The sequence below is a fragment of the Nelumbo lutea genome, chromosome 2, assembly GCF_056320005.1.
Source record: "Nelumbo lutea isolate HS-2025 chromosome 2, American lotus-T2T, whole genome shotgun sequence".
NCBI lineage: Eukaryota > Viridiplantae > Streptophyta > Magnoliopsida > Proteales > Nelumbonaceae > Nelumbo > Nelumbo lutea.
This window is the reverse complement of record NC_142685.1, coordinates 65,537,896-65,560,742: the sequence shown is the minus strand read 5'-3', so window position 1 is coordinate 65,560,742 and position 22,847 is coordinate 65,537,896. Positions and strand designations below refer to the sequence as shown.

General features: G+C 36.5%; 1 protein-coding gene and 1 non-coding gene across 3 annotated transcripts; both read left to right on the top strand.

Moving 5' to 3' along the window:
* Positions 1-7,283: 7,283 nt before the first annotated feature.
* On the top strand, positions 7,284-18,531 carry LOC148871264 (sorting nexin 1-like). 2 transcript variants are annotated; one of them, XM_088971885.1, is made up of 11 exons: positions 7,284-7,408; positions 7,513-7,644; positions 10,392-10,527; positions 13,051-13,184; positions 14,437-14,511; positions 16,430-16,589; positions 16,744-16,877; positions 17,195-17,263; positions 17,516-17,595; positions 17,993-18,053; positions 18,144-18,531. In XM_088971885.1, the coding sequence occupies exons 1-11, from the start codon at positions 7,391-7,393 to the stop codon at positions 18,357-18,359; spliced, it is 1,215 nt and encodes a 404-aa protein (XP_088828011.1). In that variant the 5' UTR covers positions 7,284-7,390; the 3' UTR covers positions 18,360-18,531. The 2 variants fall into 2 exon arrangements, with proteins under 2 accessions (XP_088828011.1, XP_088828010.1); XM_088971884.1 differs by having other exon boundaries at positions 7,297-7,408; positions 7,481-7,644.
* A 3,617-nt stretch (positions 18,532-22,148) lies between these two features.
* Positions 22,149-22,228, top strand: TRNAL-UAG (transfer RNA leucine (anticodon UAG)). The gene has a single exon. It is a non-coding gene; the product is annotated as a tRNA-Leu (tRNA).
* The last annotated feature ends 619 nt before the right edge of the window (positions 22,229-22,847 follow it).

Here is a 22,847-nt window from a genome sequence, read left to right as displayed (position 1 = left end):
ACGAGTAAAGAACAACATTTGAACCTTTGTGTCTAGACTGGTATGAGTGGTGGTCTCACCTTGAACTCAAGATGTTATAGAAATCAATGGAGGGCTTATGTATTCAAAATCTCCATCGATTTTCCGATGTCGTCGATAATCTGAACATGTGGAGTGAAGAACCTATAACAATGAAGAAGCTCTATTTTCATTTGAGACTTTGCAACATCATCGATTCATTGTGCCTGAGCTTTGGTTTGAAGCTCTACTTCACCTGAATCTTGCAAAGAATCATCTGTTCATGGTTCAAAGTTCCGGTGGACAAATGAAATATTTCTATCATCTTGAAGTGCAAAGCCCTGTTTTCTCAAATTATCGGGTAACAATGAAGCCTAATCTAAGCATTCCATCATCCAATGTAGTCCACACATTTCCTCAATCATCTCTGCTATGCACCTTGCTCTCCCCATCTTCTCTCCTTCGTCTCTTCGCCATCTCTACTATGTACCCTGTTTTTGGCACGATGATACTTCTCTTGAATCAGAGCTCTTACTCGGTGAGAAGTGTTGGAATGGCACAACAGAAAATATAATCTATATGTGCATAGAAAGAAACAAAGAAGATATCAAGAAACCGAAAGAAATAAAGAAAGAAAGAAGAGAGAACACTAGATTTAACGTGGTTCGGCCAAATTGCCTACGTCCACGGCAGCAGCTCGGAGCTTTTCTTCTCACTATAAATAGGAGAAAATACAAAAATGACCTCACTAGAATCTAGCTCATATCCAACACCCAACACTACACTCCTCTCAACACACTATATATAGTATACAATGAAATGAAATGGAATGTGGTGAAAATAATAAAGGAGGGGGACCCCTATTTATATCGTATAATGGGTATTATGAAAAAGAGTCTTCATTACTAAGAAAACCCAAATGGTGGACTTAATTAGTGTGCCACTAATTAATATGTGGTGGGCCACTGTTTGCTGATTCAGTGAGCCACTGACTGGCCCATCGATTCTACTTTTTAACATTTTCCAACTTGAAGACTATTTTCATAGTGAAAAACCCTCTTGATAATAGCTATCGATCATCTCTTGTTAAGTGACTTCAAGTCCCAGAGAAGTTCTACACCAGATAAACTTCTCTCTCATCACCGGCTTTGTTAGCATATCAGCAACATTATCGTTGGTGTGAATCTTTTGTAACGAGATATGCCCATCTTCAACTACTTCACGAACAAAGTGGTATTGTACATCAATGTATTTGGTCTAAGCATGAAAGATAGGATTTCGTGTTAAGTGTAATGCGCTTTGACTGTCATAATGAATAGCCACCACTTCTTGCTTGATGTGGAATTCTTCAAGCAACCTCTTTAGCCAAATACTTTCTGTGCATGCTTGTGTAGGTGACATATATTCTACTTCTATTGTAGATTAGGCCACCACAGACTGCAATTTTGATGCCCAGGTCACTGTGCCATTAACTTAAGAAAACATGTAACCAGTAGTCGATTTTCTATTATTGCGATCTCTTGCATAGTCTGCATCTACATAACCAACTAGCTTCAAGATTTGGCCACTAGAACAAATGGAGATTTTAGAAGTACCCTTCAAATAACGAATGATTCTTTTCACTACAGTCCAATGATCTCTTCTTGAATTTTCCATGAACTTACTAATTGCTCCCACTACTTATACAGTGTCTGGTATGGTGCACACCATGGCAAACATAAGGCTCTCTATTGCTGATAAATATGGTATGTGGGACATCTCTATCTTCTCAGCTTTAGTGCTAGGGGATTGTTCTGAAGAAAACTTGCAACCAACAAGAAATGGGATATTGAATGGTTTGGATTCTTGCATGTTAAAGTGACAAAATGATGAAATGATCATTACCAAAGTTTGTGTAGGCACAATGATCTGCTCCGCATTTGCTAAAGCCCAAGCTCACAATGGATGAATCAAACCGCTTATACCAACACCCAAATCTAGACTTTCATGTTCTTTCTGTCCATATATACTGTCATCCCAAGAATCTAATTAACTACCCCCAGATCCTTCATGTCAAATTCCCTAATTAAACAATCTTTCAGTGTTGAGATACTTCATTTATTAGTACCTGAAACTAGCATGTCATCAACATATAACATCAAAATGATGAAGTGATCATTACCAAAGTATGTGTAGGCGCAATGATCTACTTTGCATTTGCTAAATCCCAAGCTCACAATGAAAGAATCAAATTGCTTATACTAACACCTTGGCGCTTGCTTTAGACCATAAAGTGGTTTGGTCAACTGACAAACCAAATCCTTTTTATCGTCATCGACAAAGCCTTCAGGTTGAGTCATATAAATCTCTTCTTCAAGATTATCGTACAAAAATGTAGTCTTAACATCTAACTGCTCCAACTCCATGTCAAGTACTGCAGCTATACTCAATAGAATACAAATAGTACTTAATCGAACAACAGGAGAAAATATTTTGTTGAAGTTGATACCTGATTTCTGAGCATATCCTTTTACAACTAGTCGAGTTTTGTATCTTTTGATATTCCCGCTAGTGTTTTTTTTTAGTTTGTACACCCATCTACAACCAATGACCTTTCGATCCTCAAGTAGTTTGACTAATTCCCAAGTTTTGTTTTCCTTCAGAGCTTTCATTTCTTCCTCCGTAGCCATTTGCCACTAACAAGCATTTGGACATTTGCATGTTTCCTATGTATCATAGTGTATTAGATCTAATACATTTCTACTTTTAGCTTTAAACTTCAGAAAATTAGCTCTATGGTGTTTCCCAAATAAACAATCTTCACAAAAATTCAAAACAATAGATTCTAAACCAAGAAGTACATTTTGATTAAGAAGTACCTTTAGTCCTTGTTTGCTCATATGACTCAAACGTTTGTGCCAAATCATGATGGAATCGTTCATAACATTTGCAGTGATGGCATCGTCGACCATGGTATCTCTGATCAAGTGGCATAGCTTTCCTTGTAGTTTGCCTTTTGCAATTACCATAGCTCCTTTATTGATCTTCAATTGGCCTTTTTCTCCAGAAATTTTGTAACTGTCAATCATCAAAATTTCCCAGTGGCAGGAGACTTTTTCACAATTCAAGAACATATCGTACACTAGAGATTGTACGAGTGATGCCATCAAACATAGTAATTCTGACTTTTCCAACTCCCACTATTTTACATGTGTTGTTGTCGCCCATGTAAACAATCCCACCATCGCACAATTGGTATGTGTAGAACCAATCTCTACACGGCATCATATGGAAAGAAGCACCAGAATCTAATATCCAATTATGTTTTAAGTTTTCACATGAGTCAATAAACAGTACCTCGCAATCTTCTGATGAATTACTTCCTTCTGCGATGTTTCCTTGGGAATTATTTAAAGTCGGATCTTTGTCAAAGTTGGACCGATCTTGATCTGCTTTGGGTTACCGACAATCTTTTCGAAGGTGGCCCTTCTTACCATAGTTCCAACACATGAGTCCTTTCCTGTTGCCTTTTGACTTGGATCCTGTTTGATTTCTATTAAAGTCATTTCTCTCATTCGATCTACCTCATACCATCATTGCATCACTTTAAGAATTCTCACCAACTTCTCTATAAGATTCTTTCGTAAGCAACATAGAAATGCGTACCTCAATAGCTACTAATTTGCTTACTAGAGTATTAAACTCATTCAAGTGTTCTTGCAAAGAGGCTCCGTCCTTCATCCTTAGGTTGTAGAGTTGTCGCCAGAGAAAGATTTTGTTGGATTTCGATTTCCTCTCATAGAGACTCTGCAACTTGTCCCATAAACCTTTGGTAGTGGTTTCCTCAGAAACGTTGAATAGAACCAAATCTTCTAAAGCAAGAAGAATATCAGCCATGGCTATCTAGTTTTTCTTCTCAAAATTTTCGTCTCTCATATCAGCAGACTTCTTCTCTTTTCCTTCTAAGGCAATTGTACAATCTTCTTTAATGAACATAGCATGCATCTTTAGCTTCCAAATTGCATAATTGGATCCGTTGAATTTTGGTATGTCAATTCGGGTAAAGTTTGAACTTGCCATATTCAACACGTGCAATACCAGAACAGCAAATACAAATTTTAGTAGAATCCTGGAATAGAACCATGAAGTTCTGATACTAATTGTTAGAATGATATGGCAGAAAATATAATTTGTATGTGCACAGAAAGAAACAAAGTAGATAGCAAGAAACCGAAAGAAAGAAAGAAGAGAGAACACTGGGTTTAATGTGGTTTGGCTAAATTGCCTACGTCCACAGCAGTAGCTCAAAGCTTTCCTTCTCACTATAAACAGAAGAAAATACAAATATGACCTCACCAGAATCTAGCCTGTATCCAACACCCAATACACCCAACACTACAATCCTCTCAACACATTGTATATAGTATACAATGAAATGAAATGGAATGAAAATAACAGAGGGGACCCTTATTTATATTTGCAAAGAGGGGTATAATGGGTATTATGAAAAAGAGTCTTCATTGCTAAGAAAACCCAAATGGTGGACTCAATTGGTGTGCCACCGATTAATATGTGGTAGGCTTGTTCGGTGGGCCACCATTTCCTAATTCAGTGAGCCACCGACTGGCCCACTGATTCTACTTTTCAACAAAAAGTCATTCCATGCTGGACCCATTTCAGGATTCCAGGAATTGATTTACAAGGTACTGGGTTTGAATGTGTTAGCATGGGCGAAAATGGAAGGGTGAATTTAGTAACTATGGGGTTCCAAATTGAATTACGATTGGATCTTCAATAGCCTTGGGCTGGTTTCTTATACAGCAGTCAAGTGGGCTTTTCCATCCAAGTTCGTGATTGGGGGATTAGGATTCAGTCTTTTGTATTGGGACCAAAGGACACTTTGTGGGTGACCTTGTCTTTCTTCCAATTACCATAATTTTGGGGTTGAACAGATTCATTGCTGGAAGCAACATGTTAATAGTCAATAGAAGGGTCGTGTTTACCACACTTCCAAGTCTCTTTGATGGTGATAGGGGAAAAATGAAGTTGGTGTCACCCTTGATCTTGACGTTGTCATAGATGAAGAGGAACCACTCGAGGAGGCGGTTGATGAAAAACCATTGATAAGGAAATTGCAATCCAAGAAAGTTGTGGAGCTAGGGATTTTGATTGATGTTGAGGCTGTAGATTTTGTTGCCTCTAGTGGAGATAGTGGGGAGCAAGAGGGGAGGCGTTAAGCTATTGTGGTGGACACATCTCCAAAAATGAAAACAAAGAGGAAGACGATTGCGGCTACAATTGACAAGCGATCAAAGAAGAAAGTTATGAACAGGATGGTTCCATTGTTGTGTTCTCAGTTTAAGAGTAACCAATGGAGCAGTTCCCGTGGCAGTCCTCCTTTGTTCAACAATCGACATTCAATTCACGTGGGTGCGTCAAACACGGTGATGTGCGAAGGACACTCCATGCTCTAATTTTTCTAGTAAAGCTTGCATCTTCTTGAGTGTTGGATTGCAGGGTTGGCGACTATGATTACGAAAGGAAGAAGCCCCAACTTTGAGCTTCTTGAGATCACAAAGCTCGTCCTTGAGCCACTCGATGTCTATAAACGTGATGTTTTATTGTTGTTTTCTACCCCGGTCCAGATTCCCTCCTATCTCTATGCATTAGGGTGTGAAAGAATGCTACCACCTCTAGAACTCGTCTAATCTTTGTTGCTACTATTTTCAGTCCCTTCACCAGTAATAGTGGCGGTGGTGGTGAGGAGGAAGAAGAAAGAAGAGGGAGTGAGAAAGACAAGTTGAGGATGAAAGGGGAAAGAGACAAGTGGAGGGCAAATTTAATATTTCATTTTTTCCATTAATATTTAACAACAAAGTCAATTGTCAAAAAACTCAATTACACTTTAAGACAATATGTAAATAGTAATGGTAGAGTTAGTCAATTAACTAAACCATAAGGGTAGTTTAAGATATTTGCCTAAAATAAATTAGGAAAAGATAATTTGGGTATTTAGAAAAAAAATAAAGGGTTAGATGAGAATCTTTTTCAAAATTAATTGACAGAATATTAACGGAAAGAGTCTTTAGCCCCGTTCACTTTTCAGTAAGTTACTTACCCAAGTAAATGTATTTTACCTGGGTAAGTTTTTCCTACGAAACACTTACCCAGGTAAGTGAATTTACCCATGTTCTTTTATTTCCAGGTAAATAAGGCAATGACCATTTTAACCATAGAAATTCATTATTAAAAGGGGGATTTTTGTTCCATTCAAGTGTTGGCAACTTTCCCCCTATGTGGGAAAGTTATTTACCCATCTAAGAGATGGGTATCACTTTTCTGGGTAAGTGGTACCTAGGAAAATAAACTTTCCCTGATCCCCACATAAATCTGAAAAAAGACACATGGGATTCTTAGTCAATGAGAATCAAAATCCTATTGACCAACTTTTCCCCCTCTCAAAATCCCAAAAAAAAAGAACTCACCCTTTGTGTAATAGCTAAAGTTCAGGGAGTCTTTGTCACATATTAAAATATAGGGGGATTTTATCACTAATCCTATAGTATAGGGGGGTCCTTATAGTTTATTCTTATTTTTATCGAAAAAGTACGAACAGGCCCGATGCAGATTTTTTATTTTCACTATAGAGCTATAAACATTCAAAATGGCAATAAACATGCTCTATGCACCAACACCCGCCTGTGAATTGGCATCAATTCCAAGTTGGCACTTACCCCAACAATACTTTGAGCCTACAAATTCTGACCCTAGGCTGAATCTTCATTCTCACTATTTTTATTCATTGCCTGACGGATCTATTAAGGACTTTTCTAGGCATTTCCATCATATTTTGAGTTTTTGACTTACCCACTTTTAAAAAAGGGGAAAATCTATGATGCGGAAAAGATAGGATATGGAAAGAGTTTTGACCAATCAAAACCCACCCATGAATTTTGATAAATGACAATTGATTGGCTATCACCTTTATGATTCCAATTGACTGGTTAGAAGTTTTTCAAATATCATATCTTTTCCATATCATAGTCAAACCCTTAAAAAAAACAAATACGTGGAATATGTGAGACACGTTTAAACTCTTGCACAATACCTTACGAGTTATGAGAAACGGCCAGTTGGGGCATGTTTGGTCGTTCCGAAGATCAACAAAATGGGTTTATTAAAAATGCTAAACTATTTGTAGTTTTGTACAGTAATGGACTGATGGACCATGGTCCATGGGGCCCACAGGCTGCTTATTGCTGCGCGTACTACGCCATTAGCGTATTTTAGCAGGAAAGATTCTCATTTCAATTTTCAAGCATGTTTACTTTTCTCCTCCGGTACATATCTTTGCTCACCCCCGGCATCTGAATATAATCTGATCAGAGCTCTCCGTCATTCTTCTTCCTCGAAAATGGCCATGATTGCGACGGTAATTACGAAACTGACACGAATATGTTCTTGTAGCTTTTCTGGTTTTCATGGTGGTTGAATTCACGAACAGAGATGCAATTGGATTCATTGCTTTTACCGCAGACCAGCCTCTCAGGGTCTTCCCAGAGTCCCAGATCCCCTTCTACACAGCCCTTCTTATCAGTTTCTGTAACTGACCCTGCGAAATTGGGGAATGGCGTCCAATCTTATATCTCCTACCGAGTCATCACCAGGGTAATTCGTAATTTCGAGGATTATGTTTCATTCTTTCATCTTCTGCTTCATTATTTAATCTAGACTTCTATTCTAGGGCATGTGGATTCAAAATCCAATATTTCCGTGTTCTTCGATTATCGCGTTCTGAACAAGTACTGGTGTTTGACGAAAACATGATTCTCTATAAGACTAGCAAAACATGAGCGATTAGCCTGAACTGTGATAATGCTGATATTCCCTGAACTTGTGTTTGCTATAGAATTTCTTTTAGAGAATTTGGAGGTTTAAAGTCGAGATAAAAGAGCCTGAAGTTTGAAATTAAGAAAGTGAAGAAGAGAATTATTAGGTTGACAAGAGGCGTAATCTGAGCAGGGTTGGACCCTCAAAACAGCTGGTCCTATTCGATTGAATGAAACTTGGTTCTGGTGCATACATGTATCCTAGCAGTTAACTTGCTTGTTGGAGCTTGATGAATATCTATGAACTAGAAGGCGCATTAATATCAAGTACAATTGTATTGGTAGATAAAATTCTATCATGCACTGTATCCAAGAATACGTGGTTAATGTAGATAATCAAGCTCAATTCCCATATCAAGTGACTTAAATGGAAAATGGGAAAGTTGGTAAATTACATCACTATTTGCTTCTTTGATATGTCTTCACCTTTTGACCCTTCCAGCGGACTCTTGACTTTCTGTTGGAGTTTAAGATAACTTTTTTTTTTCCCTTTGAAAAGCTAGGAAATACAGTAGATAATGGGAATGAATGATATGTTCTACTGGATACCCTATGGGTAATTTGGGAGGAAAACAAGTGCAGGATCTTTTTAGACTAGACCACGCCCTTCAGATTATTATTGCTATTGGAGTCACATATTGAGTCAAGGTATTTGACATATTCCAAGGGATTTTGGTTGATTCAAATTTGACATTGGTTTCTTTTTGTCTGGGTCTATATCATATTCTTAAGATCAGTTCCTCTTGCTTCATTGTAGTTGAATACTGTTTAACCTAATCTAGTTGATTAGTATCAGTCTTACACTTGGTAGGGTTCAATTAGATAGTAGATTCTAGAGTTATTGTTCGATATGAGGTCAGCTCCCCCTATCTAGTGGAAATTTTCTGGCCATTATCAATTTAATTTTCCATTTCCATTTTGGGTTGGTATAGTCATAGGAGGTAAATATCTTAGTTGTCTTTCTTTTTTGAAAAATTCTTTAGAGAGTTATTACATTTGTATTTCCTTTTTTTAGGTCCTTGAAGAGGTCAGAAAAGGGGAAGTATTAGAGGGAGATGTTCTTGGATTTAATTTGATTAAACCTGACAGAATTTACAAGTGGTATCTTCCCTATCATGTTGTGCATGCATTGAAGTTTTGGATGACTTGCTGCTTTTTGGATTGCTTGTTTATTCAATGGATCCTCTTGCTTGTTGTTATTTATTGAGTGGGAGATAGCCATTGAAGCAGTTGCTTTGATTAACCCTTAGCTCAGTAATCCAGGTATTTGCTTGACGGTGTGCCATTGTTTGAAAGTTCTGAACCTTAAATTGGCTCACTAATTGTTTTGTATTCTGATGTATGATTAATTTCCCCTGCAAAATCTTTGAAATGATTAATTTCTCCTGCAACATCATATAAGTTTGTTCATCTTGGTGGGTACATACCCATCATAGAGATTAGGATATGCCCCTACTTCCCTACGTATGGTGAAGGTCAAGCCTCCCACTACTAAATGGGGATGGTTATGGGGGAAAATTGTCTACAGAGTTTTCTATCAGTTAATTGACCTAAAGCATATAGAGACAATCACACCTTTAGTTGTAATAAATTCCATGAAGGTTCATGCTTTGATGATTTGATCCAGTGTTTTAAAAGGTGTACCTAGGCATGTGGTAAGTACACCTTGTGAAATGTTAACCAATGAAAATTAAGTAGACCATGTGACATCTTTAACATGATTGGTTACTTTTTGATTTATTGTGTAGTTTCTGCATCGTAGTTGGGCTCTTATTTAAATAAAATTTTCAGTTTATTGTCCATCATATTTAGGTTATTGACGATTATTTATGCGTTAATTAATTAACTAACTTTGAATCCAAATTTGGTTTTCATTTTACACTTGTAGTGTAGTAGCGGTAAACTGGGTTTTATTAGTTACATACATGTTGCTTGTGGTTTGAAATGAGATGAATCATTTGTCTATATGTTTATGTTTTTTGCATATGTATTTTAAATTTCTTGAAAATTTTCAAGACACAGAAATACACTTATGATTTATTATAACATACATGATCCAATTCAATTCAACCTTCTCTATGATTTTCTTACCAAAAAAATTCACTATGATTTACAACATGCTTATTATTTTCGGAAAATTATAGAAATGATGCCTTTACACATGCAACTTGTATAACAAGATTCTTCATGTCTTTATAAAATAAGAAAGTAACATCTTTTGACTGAGTCCCTTCCAGATAGTTAGCACAGTTTAAATAGCATAATTCACATGGTTGTACTAATGGATTTTTTTTTCTGGAAATGTGAATAACATAAGTACCATTTCATATATCTGATGTAGGAGATTATCATGTCATCAATGATATCATCTCTGTAGTTGAGGATTTACCTTAAAGAAATTCTATTTCTCCTTTTATTTGTCATGTTTAGGGTCTTCTAGCTTCTATTCTCAGACATTAATTATGGAGTGTGGTTGAAGTTATGTAGTTTTTCATTTTAAGCATTTGAGGTTATATTTTATGGCAGACAAATTTGCCTGAATATCAAGGTCCTGAGAAGATTGTCATCCGGCGTTACAGTGACTTTATATGGTTGCATGACCGGCTTTTTGAGAAATATAAGGGCATATTTATTCCTCCTCTTCCAGAGAAAAATGCTGTAGGTAATAACACGATCTTTTCTTTACCAAAACAGTGTTTTAGTCCCTTTATGTACTAAAGTTTTTTTTCTCTATTTTCTTTTCAACAGTTGTCAACATAGTTGTGGTGCTGGGTTCTTCAGAAATTGTATAATATTTTTATACCTTTGATTAATGTGCTTATTTAATGATATATTAGTGTTGGTTGAAATATTTTGAATTTCTTGTGATCAATAACTAATATAGTTTATTTATATTAAGTAGGACAACAACAGAACAAGTAAATCACAGCTCCAAATGGGAAACAGGTCAGGAACTTAGTAATAGATGTCAAGAGCTTAAACTTTATAGCATAGGATGAAGAAAAGAAACTAAAGACAACAATGTCTTGATTTAAGGATGTTAGATTAACATTAATTCTATCTATTGGATGATTTTTATGTGTTGAAGCATCTTCTAAAGTGTCACAGTGATCAACATTTTCAAACCATCATCAACCCATATGCATATGGTCAAGTCAGTTAACCAGTGACCTGGACAGCTGACTGGTCCCTGTTTTTTGACAATTTTTACTGTTAACTAACGAATTTCCCAGTTGATCTTCTAAATTGTTTTACTTGTTACTGACAGCAGCCACTTTGTTCAAAAAGAAAATGCCAAGGTTAGGTCTTTATCCATTCCATCCTTCCTAAGACCCTAGATAGTTGGGACCAACATTGGGTAGTGACCTTTTATTTGTTTTACTTTTTGATGTCTCTGGAGCAGTAGAGCTGGCATTTTTCAAGTTTAGATTTATTTTGGAAAGGTTTCCTTTATCCTTACTTTCCTTGTTTTGCCGATTTTTGTCAATCTCATGGTCAATTCCCAACGAACTGGGGTTCCTTAGTAAACTGTCAAAAAACGTACAAAGAAATTGGAATTAGTGGTTCTACACTGTGTTCATGAAACCATCCTCCATTGCTTGATTTCCCAGTACTGTTTCAAGAATAAATTGTTTCAAGGCCTATAGATCAAAGATACTCATCAAGGGAAGAACTGCTGGCATTGCATCAAGGTTTAAAGCTGGAAAATTTTCTAAGTTTTAAGGATATCTTGGTGGAAGTTGACTCACATATAGTTGTAGGCCATCTGCTAAAAACAACCAAGGCCTGTGGGCAGTTCAGACACATTTTGTGGGAAGTAAGCAAGCTGGTGCTGGAACTAAGGGCACTTTTCTAACGGACACCAAGAGAGTCAAACTTTTTGGAAGATGATATAGTCAAACAAGGGGTTAATAGGAGTCAACTGTATTGGGGTGGTGACCGATTTGGAATCCATTATACATGTTTGTATAAATAAAAGGAAAGGGTGTAAATGGGAATGGTAGACAGGACCGCCTAGGGATGTTTGAGATACCTGTAACTCATTCCTTGTAAATACCAGACATTCTTTGTTGAAATTAATAAAGATGGCACTTATCTATCATATAAAAAATCATATTGGACACATGGGGTTAAGGAAAGACTGTTTCAACCTTTTTTTGGTAAGAAAGAGAAATCACAAACTAGAGCAAAATTAAATACAAACAAATAAACAAAGTCAACCAAACTCCACATTATGACACTCACTAGTCGCTACCAAAAGATGACACACCTGACAAATCCTTGCCTAATTGATCTAAGACCCAATCTGGTGGATAGGAATGCCAATCTCCTTGAGCCGTTTCTTTACCTGATCTTAAAACAAAAGAGAACTTAATATCTAAACCGACCAAAGAGTGAGTGAGGTCTTGGACCAAGAAGAAAGAGTCTTTTGGACATTCAAAAAACATTTCTTGCAAGGCCAGAGATTATCTGAAGGCAATCTAATTCTATGATCAGCTTGAAAACACCACATCTTTTTGTTAACAACACGCCTTCCACAGTGGCTATTACTTCTGCTTAAAAAGCCGATGACACTGATGATTTGCCACAAGAGAGCACTACAAAGGATCACAGCATATGATGACAGCACTGAAAGACAAGATGCTATCTCCCAAAATAAAATCAATGTTTAATTTAAACCAGCCTTGGTCTGGGGGGAGGGGGGTCCAACTCCTGTTGAAATTATTTGCAGCTTGAGGTCTGGGTTTCCCCAGAGAACCCAACCTCAAATTAAAAACCATCACTCGGTCCTGAGTCAACCTGTTTAATCACTCTGGCAAGCAACAAATTATGGAAATAAGGTACTGCAATTTCACAGCAGATGGCGTTGGGATTTATTCTGTATGTTCTTGGTCTTGCTATTGTAGTAGTGATGGTTTTCTTGTCAGGCTAGGATATGATATTTTCAACTCTTTATGTACTATTTTTTAATCTTTCTATTCTTTATCTCTCTTTTTATCATTCTTAATGAAAACTTTGTCTATTATCAATGAAAAAAATAATCCTATCTTAAATTTCTCTCCTTTTGTCCACATATAAAACTGTATACTGGTTGGATGTGCCATTAATTGCAGTAGGAATGCTTTTGAAGCATTTGATATATTCCGTTCCACTAATTATTGACTTTGATTTCCTTGATATGCAGAGAAATTCCGCTTCAGTGCTGAGTTCATTGAGATGAGGCGTCAAGCACTGGATATATTTGTGAACCGGATTGCTTTGCATCCACAGCTCCAGCAAAGTGAGGATTTGAAGACCTTCTTGCAAGCAGATGAAGAGGTGAAGTGTCAGTGCTGTATGCCTTAAGTAGGAAAACCTTGTTCAACTTCCCATTATGTTGGGAAGCATAAAAAATTATAATTGTCAGAGTATCCTTTTAAAAAAGGAACCCAATTGGTGCAGTACAAGTGGGTCTTAAACATTTGAGCCTTATGCCCATGGCAATAGGGTTTTCTTACTGTTTATGGCCCAATATTTTAGTGAGTTCTATTCTTGTAGTCTCACTATCCACAACCCAGGATTGAAGTATATTTATTCATCAATACAGTACATTACTTTTCAAACAGAAAAAAAAAATGATCCACCACAAGAAGCCAATAGTGGAACAATTTAAGAGAGAATATTCTAGGAAGATGCAAGGAAGATATTGTTTCTTGTCTCTATTAAAAAGTTGTATTCTATTTATTTTTAAATTTAGTGGAGAATGATGTTCTTAATGAATTTTTTTTTTCTAAAATTCTTGGAATTTGTGCATTGAGAATGATTCTTGTGGAAGTGGAAACTCCAGTAATCTCATGCCTATGCATGTGCATATTTCTCTCTCTTTCTTGTATCTCATTTCTGTAAAATTCATCAAGGTGCTGCACAAACCCTTTCCTCAGGAATCATCATCATCATCATCCAAGCCTTATCCCAACTACATGGGGTTGGCTACGTGAACCCTTTTTCACTAACCCATTCCATTTCAAACCATATTCACTGTTAAATTATTAGTGCTTAAATCGTTTATTACTACTACCCATGTCCTCGTTGGTCTACTCCTAGCTCTTGTAGCCCCTTCCACTTGTAACAATCACTTATAACCAGAACTGTTGGTGGTCTTTTATGCACGTGACGAAACCATCTTAGCCTACTCTCTCTCTCTCTCTCATTTTATCACTTATTGGAACTACTACTAGGTTTCTATGGATGGCTTCATTCCTACTCCTATCCTTTCTAGTTTTTCCACTCATCGATCTTAGAATTCGCATTTCTGCTACACTCATCTTCTGAACATATTGTTTCTTGACTGCCCAATATTCTGCTCCATACAACATAGCTGGGCCTTACAACTGTTTTATAGAATTTTCCTTTTAATCTAGGTAGTATCCTCCTATCACACAAAGGTCCAGATGCCCCCCTCCATTTTGCCCTTACTCAGGAAGCATGTTGCACCATAATTTCATTGGAAAATCATCATTTTACATATTACCTAACCTTTACTGGACTATAATATGCATAATTTGATTCTGGTATTTATCTTCATGTGCAGACAATGGAGAGAGCCAGATCGCAAGAGACTGGTATATTTAAAAAGAAACCAGCTGATTTTATGCAAATTTTCAAGGTAGGTTGTGTTTGGTATTTAGGAAAGACACTTATTTTTTGATAAGTAAAAGGAAAATTTTTCTAAAGAAACAAAAACTGGATACAACCAAATAAATAGGTGTTAGGATAATACCCCAGAAGGACTCCCACCCAAACTGAGACAAAAACTCATAACACCCCAAAAATTTGCACTAATACATCAAAAGCAAATTTGCACTAATGAAGCTCAGTTAATCTTCAGTTTCTCCAAACTCTTCATGGCCTCCTTCCTCCTCCCAAATTTCTCCTCCAAGTGCACCAGCAGCCTTCCTCAAACTTTCTTCCTTCCTCTTCCTTTCAAAGGCTTCAAAGGTTTCCCAGCAAAACTCTCCCCTCCCAAAAAGAATTAAGCCCAGGGACTTGCCAATTTCCACCTCTCTATCAAATAACCTCTTCAAATCCACACTTCCTTTCCTATTCTCCTCCTCTTGCACCACATTGGCAGAAATCTCAAGGCTTTTATTTTCATCCAAGCTAACCTTCTTCAGTTCATCATCTTTGGAGTTTGCCAGATGAAACCCGTTCCCACCTCCAACCTGCAGAGATCACTTTTCCACTTGGGGGTTCTCATAACAAATATTTCTATTTTTTGCTTCTCTTCTTTCATATATTCTTTTGTATTTGTTGGTCAGCCCTGCTCTTACCAAACCATCTTTCAGTCTTGAAAAAACCTTTGTAACATGTACTATGTTAGACTTACTTGAAGCTCTGGGTTTTTTTTTTTTTTGGAACCACCGAAACATCACTCTATTCAGCTCAATCATTCTCCTTCCTCCTATTACCCAAATCAACACCCAGTCTTCCAATGACCACTTCAGAAGTTGAAGAACCAGAGCTGTTCCCCATCTTAACACCATGAAGCAGATTTTCGACAGGACTTACCTTTTTACCTTCTTCTCCTTCTATGTTGTCTCCCTCTTCCTTGTTCCCTTCCCCTTCCCTATTCTTAATCTCTCTGTTTGCCACCTCTTCCACTGCCTCCCCCCTAGCTCCATTCTCCTCCCCAACTCCCAACTCCAAATCCATTGAACTGCCCCCATTCAGAACTGTATCGAAGACCCTATTCTCCTGGCATAAGTCTGAAGGAGCAGAAGAGATCATACCTGGCTCACCACTGACAGAGTCAAAAGAGCTGCACGTATTCAACTTGGCAAGGGGAAAGTTCACAGGTCAGATCATTGAAACAAGCTTTTGGTGATTGGGAACTTTTAACATAAAGGAAGGAAAGTAACAAACACATAAATATGTGGAGCATAGGCCTACAAGGAATTTGAAATGAAATATTAATTAAGAATTTTTCTTTGGCTAATAATGTGCCTTGAAAAATCAAGAAGATAAAGAAACATGCTCAAATTGATATTGGAACAAATTGTCCTTGCATACATAGACCAAAAATTTTATGGTGATGTGCTTCAACCTCATTGACACCATCCAAGTAGAAGAGACCTAACACTTGAAGGAGTAGGTTTTTCAGCCAAATTTACCACTTGCACTGGACTTTATGATTCGTTTCTGAGGGGAACCTTGTCATATCCTGTCTACCTTGCTTGCTACCCTACTAAATGCAAAGATGCAATACCTGAAGATTTCTTCAGGTATAAAATTACATCTCCAATTATTGTAAATTGTACACCCCTTTTTTATAATACCTTTCCAGCCATAGTGAGACTTCCCCTCTTCCATCATTATTGGGCCATCAATCACATGCTGTATATTTTAATTTCCTCCACTAAAAGGCACTAGCTTTGACTATTAAGTTGCCTAATTGAAGTTTTTGAGGTCCAATTGAATGAAGATAATTCTTTTGGTAGGCAAGAAACAAGGTTCTCTTTCATATACTGTAGAATGAGATGGCACTGACACATCATTTTCCCCTCCTGCCCTTAAACTTTTGACAGGATGTACAGTCTAAAGTAAGTGATGTTGTTCTTGGAAAGGAAAAACCAGTAGAAGAATCAAATCCTGAATATGAGAAACTTAAAAATTACATCTTTGAGCTTGAAGAGGACTTGGCTGAGGCACAGAAACATGCTTTTCGTCTAGTAAAGAGGCATAAAGGTACTAAGAATCTAACTAATGTTGGTGACTTACTGAACCTTCTTCATCTGTTACAATTTATTGTTTTCTATTTTCCAATTTTTCCTTGTGGGTTTTCCTTCCCAGGTATCATACTGAAGTAACATATAAGATTTGCTCATCTTGTTGTGCTTAGAACTAGGGCAATCACTGTCAGACTTTGGGAAAGCAATCAAACTTTTGGGTGCATGTGAAGGAAATTCTCTTGGAAAGGCATTTTCTGAGCTTGGATCAAAGTCAGAAATGTTATCTATTAAGCTACAGAAGGAGGTAAGTTCACTTGTTCAACTTTTGGGGGTTCACATGATTCAGTAAATTGTTATTAATAATTAAGGCCATTACCTAATGTTGGTCCCAGTTATCCAGGATCTTGGGGTCGACTGTATATGGACCTTATGGCATTTTTGCACAAAAATGTTGCTGCTCATACTTGAACCCCATATTCTCACACTTGTCGGCCTAAGATTTAACCATTGTGTCAAGCAATGGCCCCTAAACCATGTTTTCTAATTTCTAGGTTATTATAGTTTTTCTTACATTCCTAAATCTATAAATGATGGTGTTACTGCCCTTGGACAATGATCTAGGCTCACAACCTGTTAATGAAGTTTGCGGAACCTTTAAAAGATTATGTTCGTGCAGTGCAGTCTATTAAGGTTGGTTGCTTCTCCTGTTTGAATTTTGAAACCATGCATCTACTATATTTGTGAAGTCAGTTTTTCCAGATCAGCTTAAAATTGTACTAACCAATTCAGCTGAAAAAATAGGACAAAGTATTGAAAGCCAGCAAACCATGAAAAGGGGATAGCTCAAAATGATAAAAGATTCTATAAAATCCTGTGAGGGTTCTGTATTTGTGTTTGTGGTTTGTTGTGGAAGCTTACACTTTGCTCCCATTTTCTGAGTAGGCCACAATGGCAGAGAGAGCAACCGCCTTCAAGCATCAATATGAACTGGCTGAAACAATTAAACTGAAGGAGATAAACCTGTATGATTTCACATAGACCTTCCATGTTTTTTGTGTTTTTTGAAAATTGCACTGAACTTGTGTATTGAATCTGGGCATTGATAGGCAAATCAAAAGCTTCCTTTAACTACTACTATTATTGTTTCTGGAAACCCAAACTCTTGTGGTATGATATGCAAAATTGCAGGATTTACTGATATCTTTTTTCCTTACGTTCCTTAAAGGATGTTACTGTAGCTACGTGTTTTACTACCATGAAATGATGAAATTCTCTGGTTCCTCTTTTGGTCTATTCTGATCTTCAATCTCTGCTACTGTCACTTAACTAGAAGTGATATTTTAGTAATTCTAATTGTTATTTGGAGTTTTTTTTTCCTTTTTGATAACTGGAGATTTTGTATTTATTGTTTGTTTGCAGTGATAAGCTGATGCTAATACGATCAGATAAGGTTGGAGAGGCTGAGATTGAATATAGGGAGGTAAGTTATCAGGTTCAGGCAACATGTAATCCCCTGATGAGCATGTAAAGATGTCTTGTTAGGTTAACGAATATTGGCTTTCTAATGCAGTTGAAGGTTGAAGGCGAGGAGGCAACAAAAAAATATGAGATGATTGTGCAGCTAATGAATGAAGAAATTGTACGTTTCCAAGAACAGAAAACATGGGACGTGGGCGTTGCCTTCCATGAACTTGCAAAGGGACAGGCGCAACTGGCAAATGAGATTGCGGATGCTTGGCGTAGTCTCCTCCCTAAGCTAGAAGTTTGTTCTTCCGCTCAAACATGAATATCCTGGGAAATTTCCTTCAAGACTCCCCCTAAAGGTCCCTCTTTCTTTGTAAAGGCAGGGTTCCATGAGTTTTTGTAAATCTTCTATGGGTTGTTGTAGAAATGCTGGTTATTCTTCTTTCTGTAACTTTACCAATTTCAAACATAATAAAGCTTTTGGTCCTTCCATCTGTTCTACGCCTTAAATCGACATATATCCCTCTTATCATCATCTATGCGAAATACGATTTTATCAATACAGGCGACTGACTCTCTGTTAATGGCCTGGTGAGTTGGTATGAGAGACACACCACAAGTTAGTTCTAGTTAAATGATCAATTGATCATGACAAGAGGCTACTAGCTCTCTAAACGCCCTCCCCTGAGCATTTTCCAACTAATCTAAATTCATGATTTAGCTAAAAGCCTAAAACTACTTTTTTTTGGTGATAATTAGTCTGAATTACCCAACAGGAATAGAAATGGCAACAGGGCGGGTTCTGGGTGGGGATCATCCTAATCTCTTAACCTCCATCTTCAATCTCTGATGGAGAAAACTTGCCCACTGGGGACCCAAATCTTTTCTTTAATTGTTTTGATAAAAAAAAAAGATTTAGTTAAAAGAAAGAAATAATTTAAAAGGGCAGATTTCTTAAAGTATAGAAATTGAAATTTGTAGAATATATGTAGTGCCATTACTGTAATTATATATTATTGCAGTAACTAATAAGGGTAGGGCCTTGGGGCAGGGTTGTCCCCAATCCCGCCAGAGCAGTCCTCACAGTGATTTCATAGTTGCATCCCACCCTATTGGAAATATCTCCCCATGAAGAGCAGATCCGGATTGGGAAAATTACGATGGCTGACCAGGGATAGGTCAGGGATCTGTTCACCGTCTCATCCGAATGAGCACTGATCTGCCTAAATTTTCTGGGCCAGTGTTGGGTTGTTGGCCTTGGAAAACACCCTTCTCCTTTTTTTTGTGTCCACTCCTGCAACCAGGATGACAGATTACTGATGATTGATCATCATCTCAAGAAATAAAGGTACAAGAGTGGCAACATGGCTTAGACTTTCAGCCCTCGTTTTTTCAAAAAAATATTATTCCTATTTTGCCCTGATCTCATTCATCTTTTGGACATGAAAACTGTTCGAGATGGTTTTGGTAATTTTTAGAAAAATAAATAAGGGTAAATTACACCAACATCCCCTGCTTTCAAAAACGCTCACTGACTTCTCTCATTTTTTGTGAAAATGTTTTTTTATTTTTTACCAGTGTAAGAATATGGATTAGAGAGTTCAAGTTTAAGAAGGGTCATTTCAAATTTCAAAGTATCAATACATATCCCTTGTATCGAACGTATTTTTTGCTCAATGATACATTATTTAATTTTTTCTGAATAATTAAATAACATAAAATGGATTCTTGTGAAAACTAATCAGGAATCAGAACCGCTTTAGTCACCGGTTTCTGGGTCAGCATTTCGACCATCCAATTCAAATGGACGGCCTGTTCCAATTTTAAAAGATAAAATTAAAAAAATTAAAAATAAAAATGACCAAAAACTGTTATCCTAGTTGAACAGATCCACAGTTCCACTGTTCAGGTCAGTAAATTGCTGACCAAATTGATGATTTTTTGTCAAAGAACCAATTAGAGGTGACACGGAACCAGTTGTCTGAATGATTCCTACACCAAAATGATCCCACTTTCTGGATCAAGGATGGTTTCATAACACTGATATCGATACACCCCTTTTGGCATATCCTATGTATACATACTTTCAACCGTGGCCCACTTAGCGATCATTGTTTTATTTGGTGGAGGAATAGTATTAGTCAACCTAAATTGGGTTGCATAAACAAAATTGGAAATGAGCAAATTTTTAACCAAATGGACTAAGGGATTTTCTTTTTTTTTTTTTTTTTTGTATTTGAGTTTTTTTTGTCAATGAAGGTAAAGTTAATATATTTCAGAAAATAGAGGTCAGCGAGTTTTTTGAAAACGTAGGGGAAGTTAGTAGAGCTTACATTTTCGGTTGTCTCATTTCTCTGACCATATTGACATTACAATTCGAAGCATACGCAATTTCCCTCTTCTTTTTAAATTTAAATCTTATTAATATCAATTTTAATTAAGTCTTAAAGTTTGAGACGTCACTAAATGTTAATATAATTTAATTAAATGCTCATTTAAGTTACCTTTGATTACAGTATTTAATATATCCTTAAATGTTATTTAAGTGAAATGGTTTATTAAAAATCGACAAACCAAAAATAACAAGTTTCAAACCCAAGTTATTTGAGTATAACAATAATTAATTAACCATTATGCCAACCTTACTTACTTATTAGAATGGCATGTTTTTTATACTTAAAGTAATTTTTCCCAACCAATGCTATAAATTTGATTATTAATATTTTATATAATAATAAGATGAATACAAGTTATATTTATTTATTAAAAATTAAGGTATATATTAACTTGTATACATAATAAATATTATCTAAATCTATATATAAATACACATTTTAGTTCTTTTATTATTTTTCAATGATTACTAATTATATCCTGATACTTTATATAAATCATTAAAGAATGGTTTTTATGTTTAAATAAATTAATTATACTCACATAAAACTCATTTTTATTATTGTTCATATTTTTAAGGATTTCTTTTTTTTGGATTTTCTTAGTGTATCCATACTTTCAACCTTGTTTTCATTAATGAAATGCGATAACAATCCTAAGATGACAGAGGAGGTCAAAAGACTCAAAACCACTTTTCAGTAGAGATATTTTTGAATTTGTGTATTTTTTATTTTATATAATAAGCGTAGTTTATTATTGTATATATTATATACAGGATTCAGCCTTAGGTGGCATTTGATAAATATGAGGATCTGTTTGATCCACAATCGGAATCAGAATGATTTATTCCCTTCACGAGTGTGCATTAGACTGAAATCAAAATCTGAATTGGAATTGGCTAGGATAGATTCTCATTTCCAAATCCCTCAAATTCTTCATCCAGTTAACTATCCTAGAATCTCCTTCCACCACCACTAAGAAATGTTCAGAAACACGATGAACCTCATACACGTCAGCAAGGTTTGAATTAGGGGTGTCAATTGGACTGGATTTGGTCCAATCTGATCCAGTCCAATGTGAGTCCATTATAAATGAACCACGTCCAATTCAATCCAATGAATATTTTGGACCAATTTAGATCAGTCCAATTCAATGTCTGGACCGTCCAGTCTGTTCAAATTCATTGACTTAAGTTGGTTTCAACCCAAACCCAGTCCATTGACACATATATTCTTATCTTATATCAATAGACCAGATATTGGCTTAACCTAACCCAATTCAATATAAATTTGTTATGGACGGACCAGGTCCAATCCAATCTAATAAATATCCACTCCAATATGTCTTATTGATTCATCTAATCTGTTCAAATTGATTTTGAACTGAACGGTCCATTAACGCACTTAGCCTGAATCTTTCTCCTCCATTATCCTGACCGTCCTCCGAATTGACTGATCCTCCCCCTCTATAAAAAGTCTTAATTCATAACTTTTTCCCAGCTCTATTTTATTACTTTGAAGATAGTATGGATCAAGGGCATACGAGCTAAATGAGCGAGCGTAATATAAAGGGAATCAATTTGCTTGACCCTTGTCCATGAGAACTCATGAAACTGTGAAATTACAGTGGCTGACTGAATTTCATTGCTGCCAAGACGCCGGGAAAATTAAACTCCGAACACAATTAATAGTAATCGATATTATGGTAAGATATACAAGACAGTTTGGCCGAGTGGTCTAAGGCGCCAGATTTAGGCTCTGATTCGAAAGGGCATGGGTTCAAATCCCATAGCTGTCAGTGATTTAGTTTTTGTTTGGATGATTAATTACTTAAATAAATGCTATTTTTGAAACCGGGCCGATATTAAATTATTAATTGAATCTTATTTTGTTATCGTTAACTCCAATTATATACAAAGGGGGTTCCACTATGATGCCAGAAAATTTTACAATCAATCAATCGGTATCATAAAAGTCGGTTGGGCTTTCAGCGAACCTCATCGGGTTGGAACGTGATCCAATTTCTTGGCCAAATCCTTTTTTCCAAAATCAGATAATTTTAAAGATATCATAGATTTTTTTTTTTTTTTTACAGAAGTTATAATATAGAGAAGGCTTAAAAATTATTTTTCGATGGGCTACACAACCGGGGGATCATCCCCAAACCCACAAAGCCTCCCAACCCTAGTGCAAACCGGATTTGATAGGTGTTTGAGATCGATGTTATTTTCTGAGAAAATGGCGTCATGTAGGTGCAACATCAGAAAAACTAGTGCTTCAGAAAACAGCATCTTATTTGGTATCGTTTTTTCATAAAAAGCGTTGCTTCAGATCACACCTTGGGAACCGGATAAGTGTGGTCTGAAGTAATGCCAAATTTGACGTTTTCTCATAAAAAAGCTTGTTGCTGCCAATGG

Bases quoted from the DNA above. Each gene is read 5' to 3' on its own strand.
- LOC148871264 (XM_088971884.1), top strand. From the start codon at position 7,483: ATGCAATTGGATTCATTGCTTTTACCGCAGACCAGCCTCTCAGGGTCT. The intron at 13,185-14,436 runs GTGAAGTGTCAG...CTTCATGTGCAG, and splicing joins TCTTGCAAGCAGATGAAGAG to ACAATGGAGAGAGCCAGATC. The intron at 14,512-16,429 runs GTAGGTTGTGTT...AACTTTTGACAG, and splicing joins ATTTTATGCAAATTTTCAAG to GATGTACAGTCTAAAGTAAG.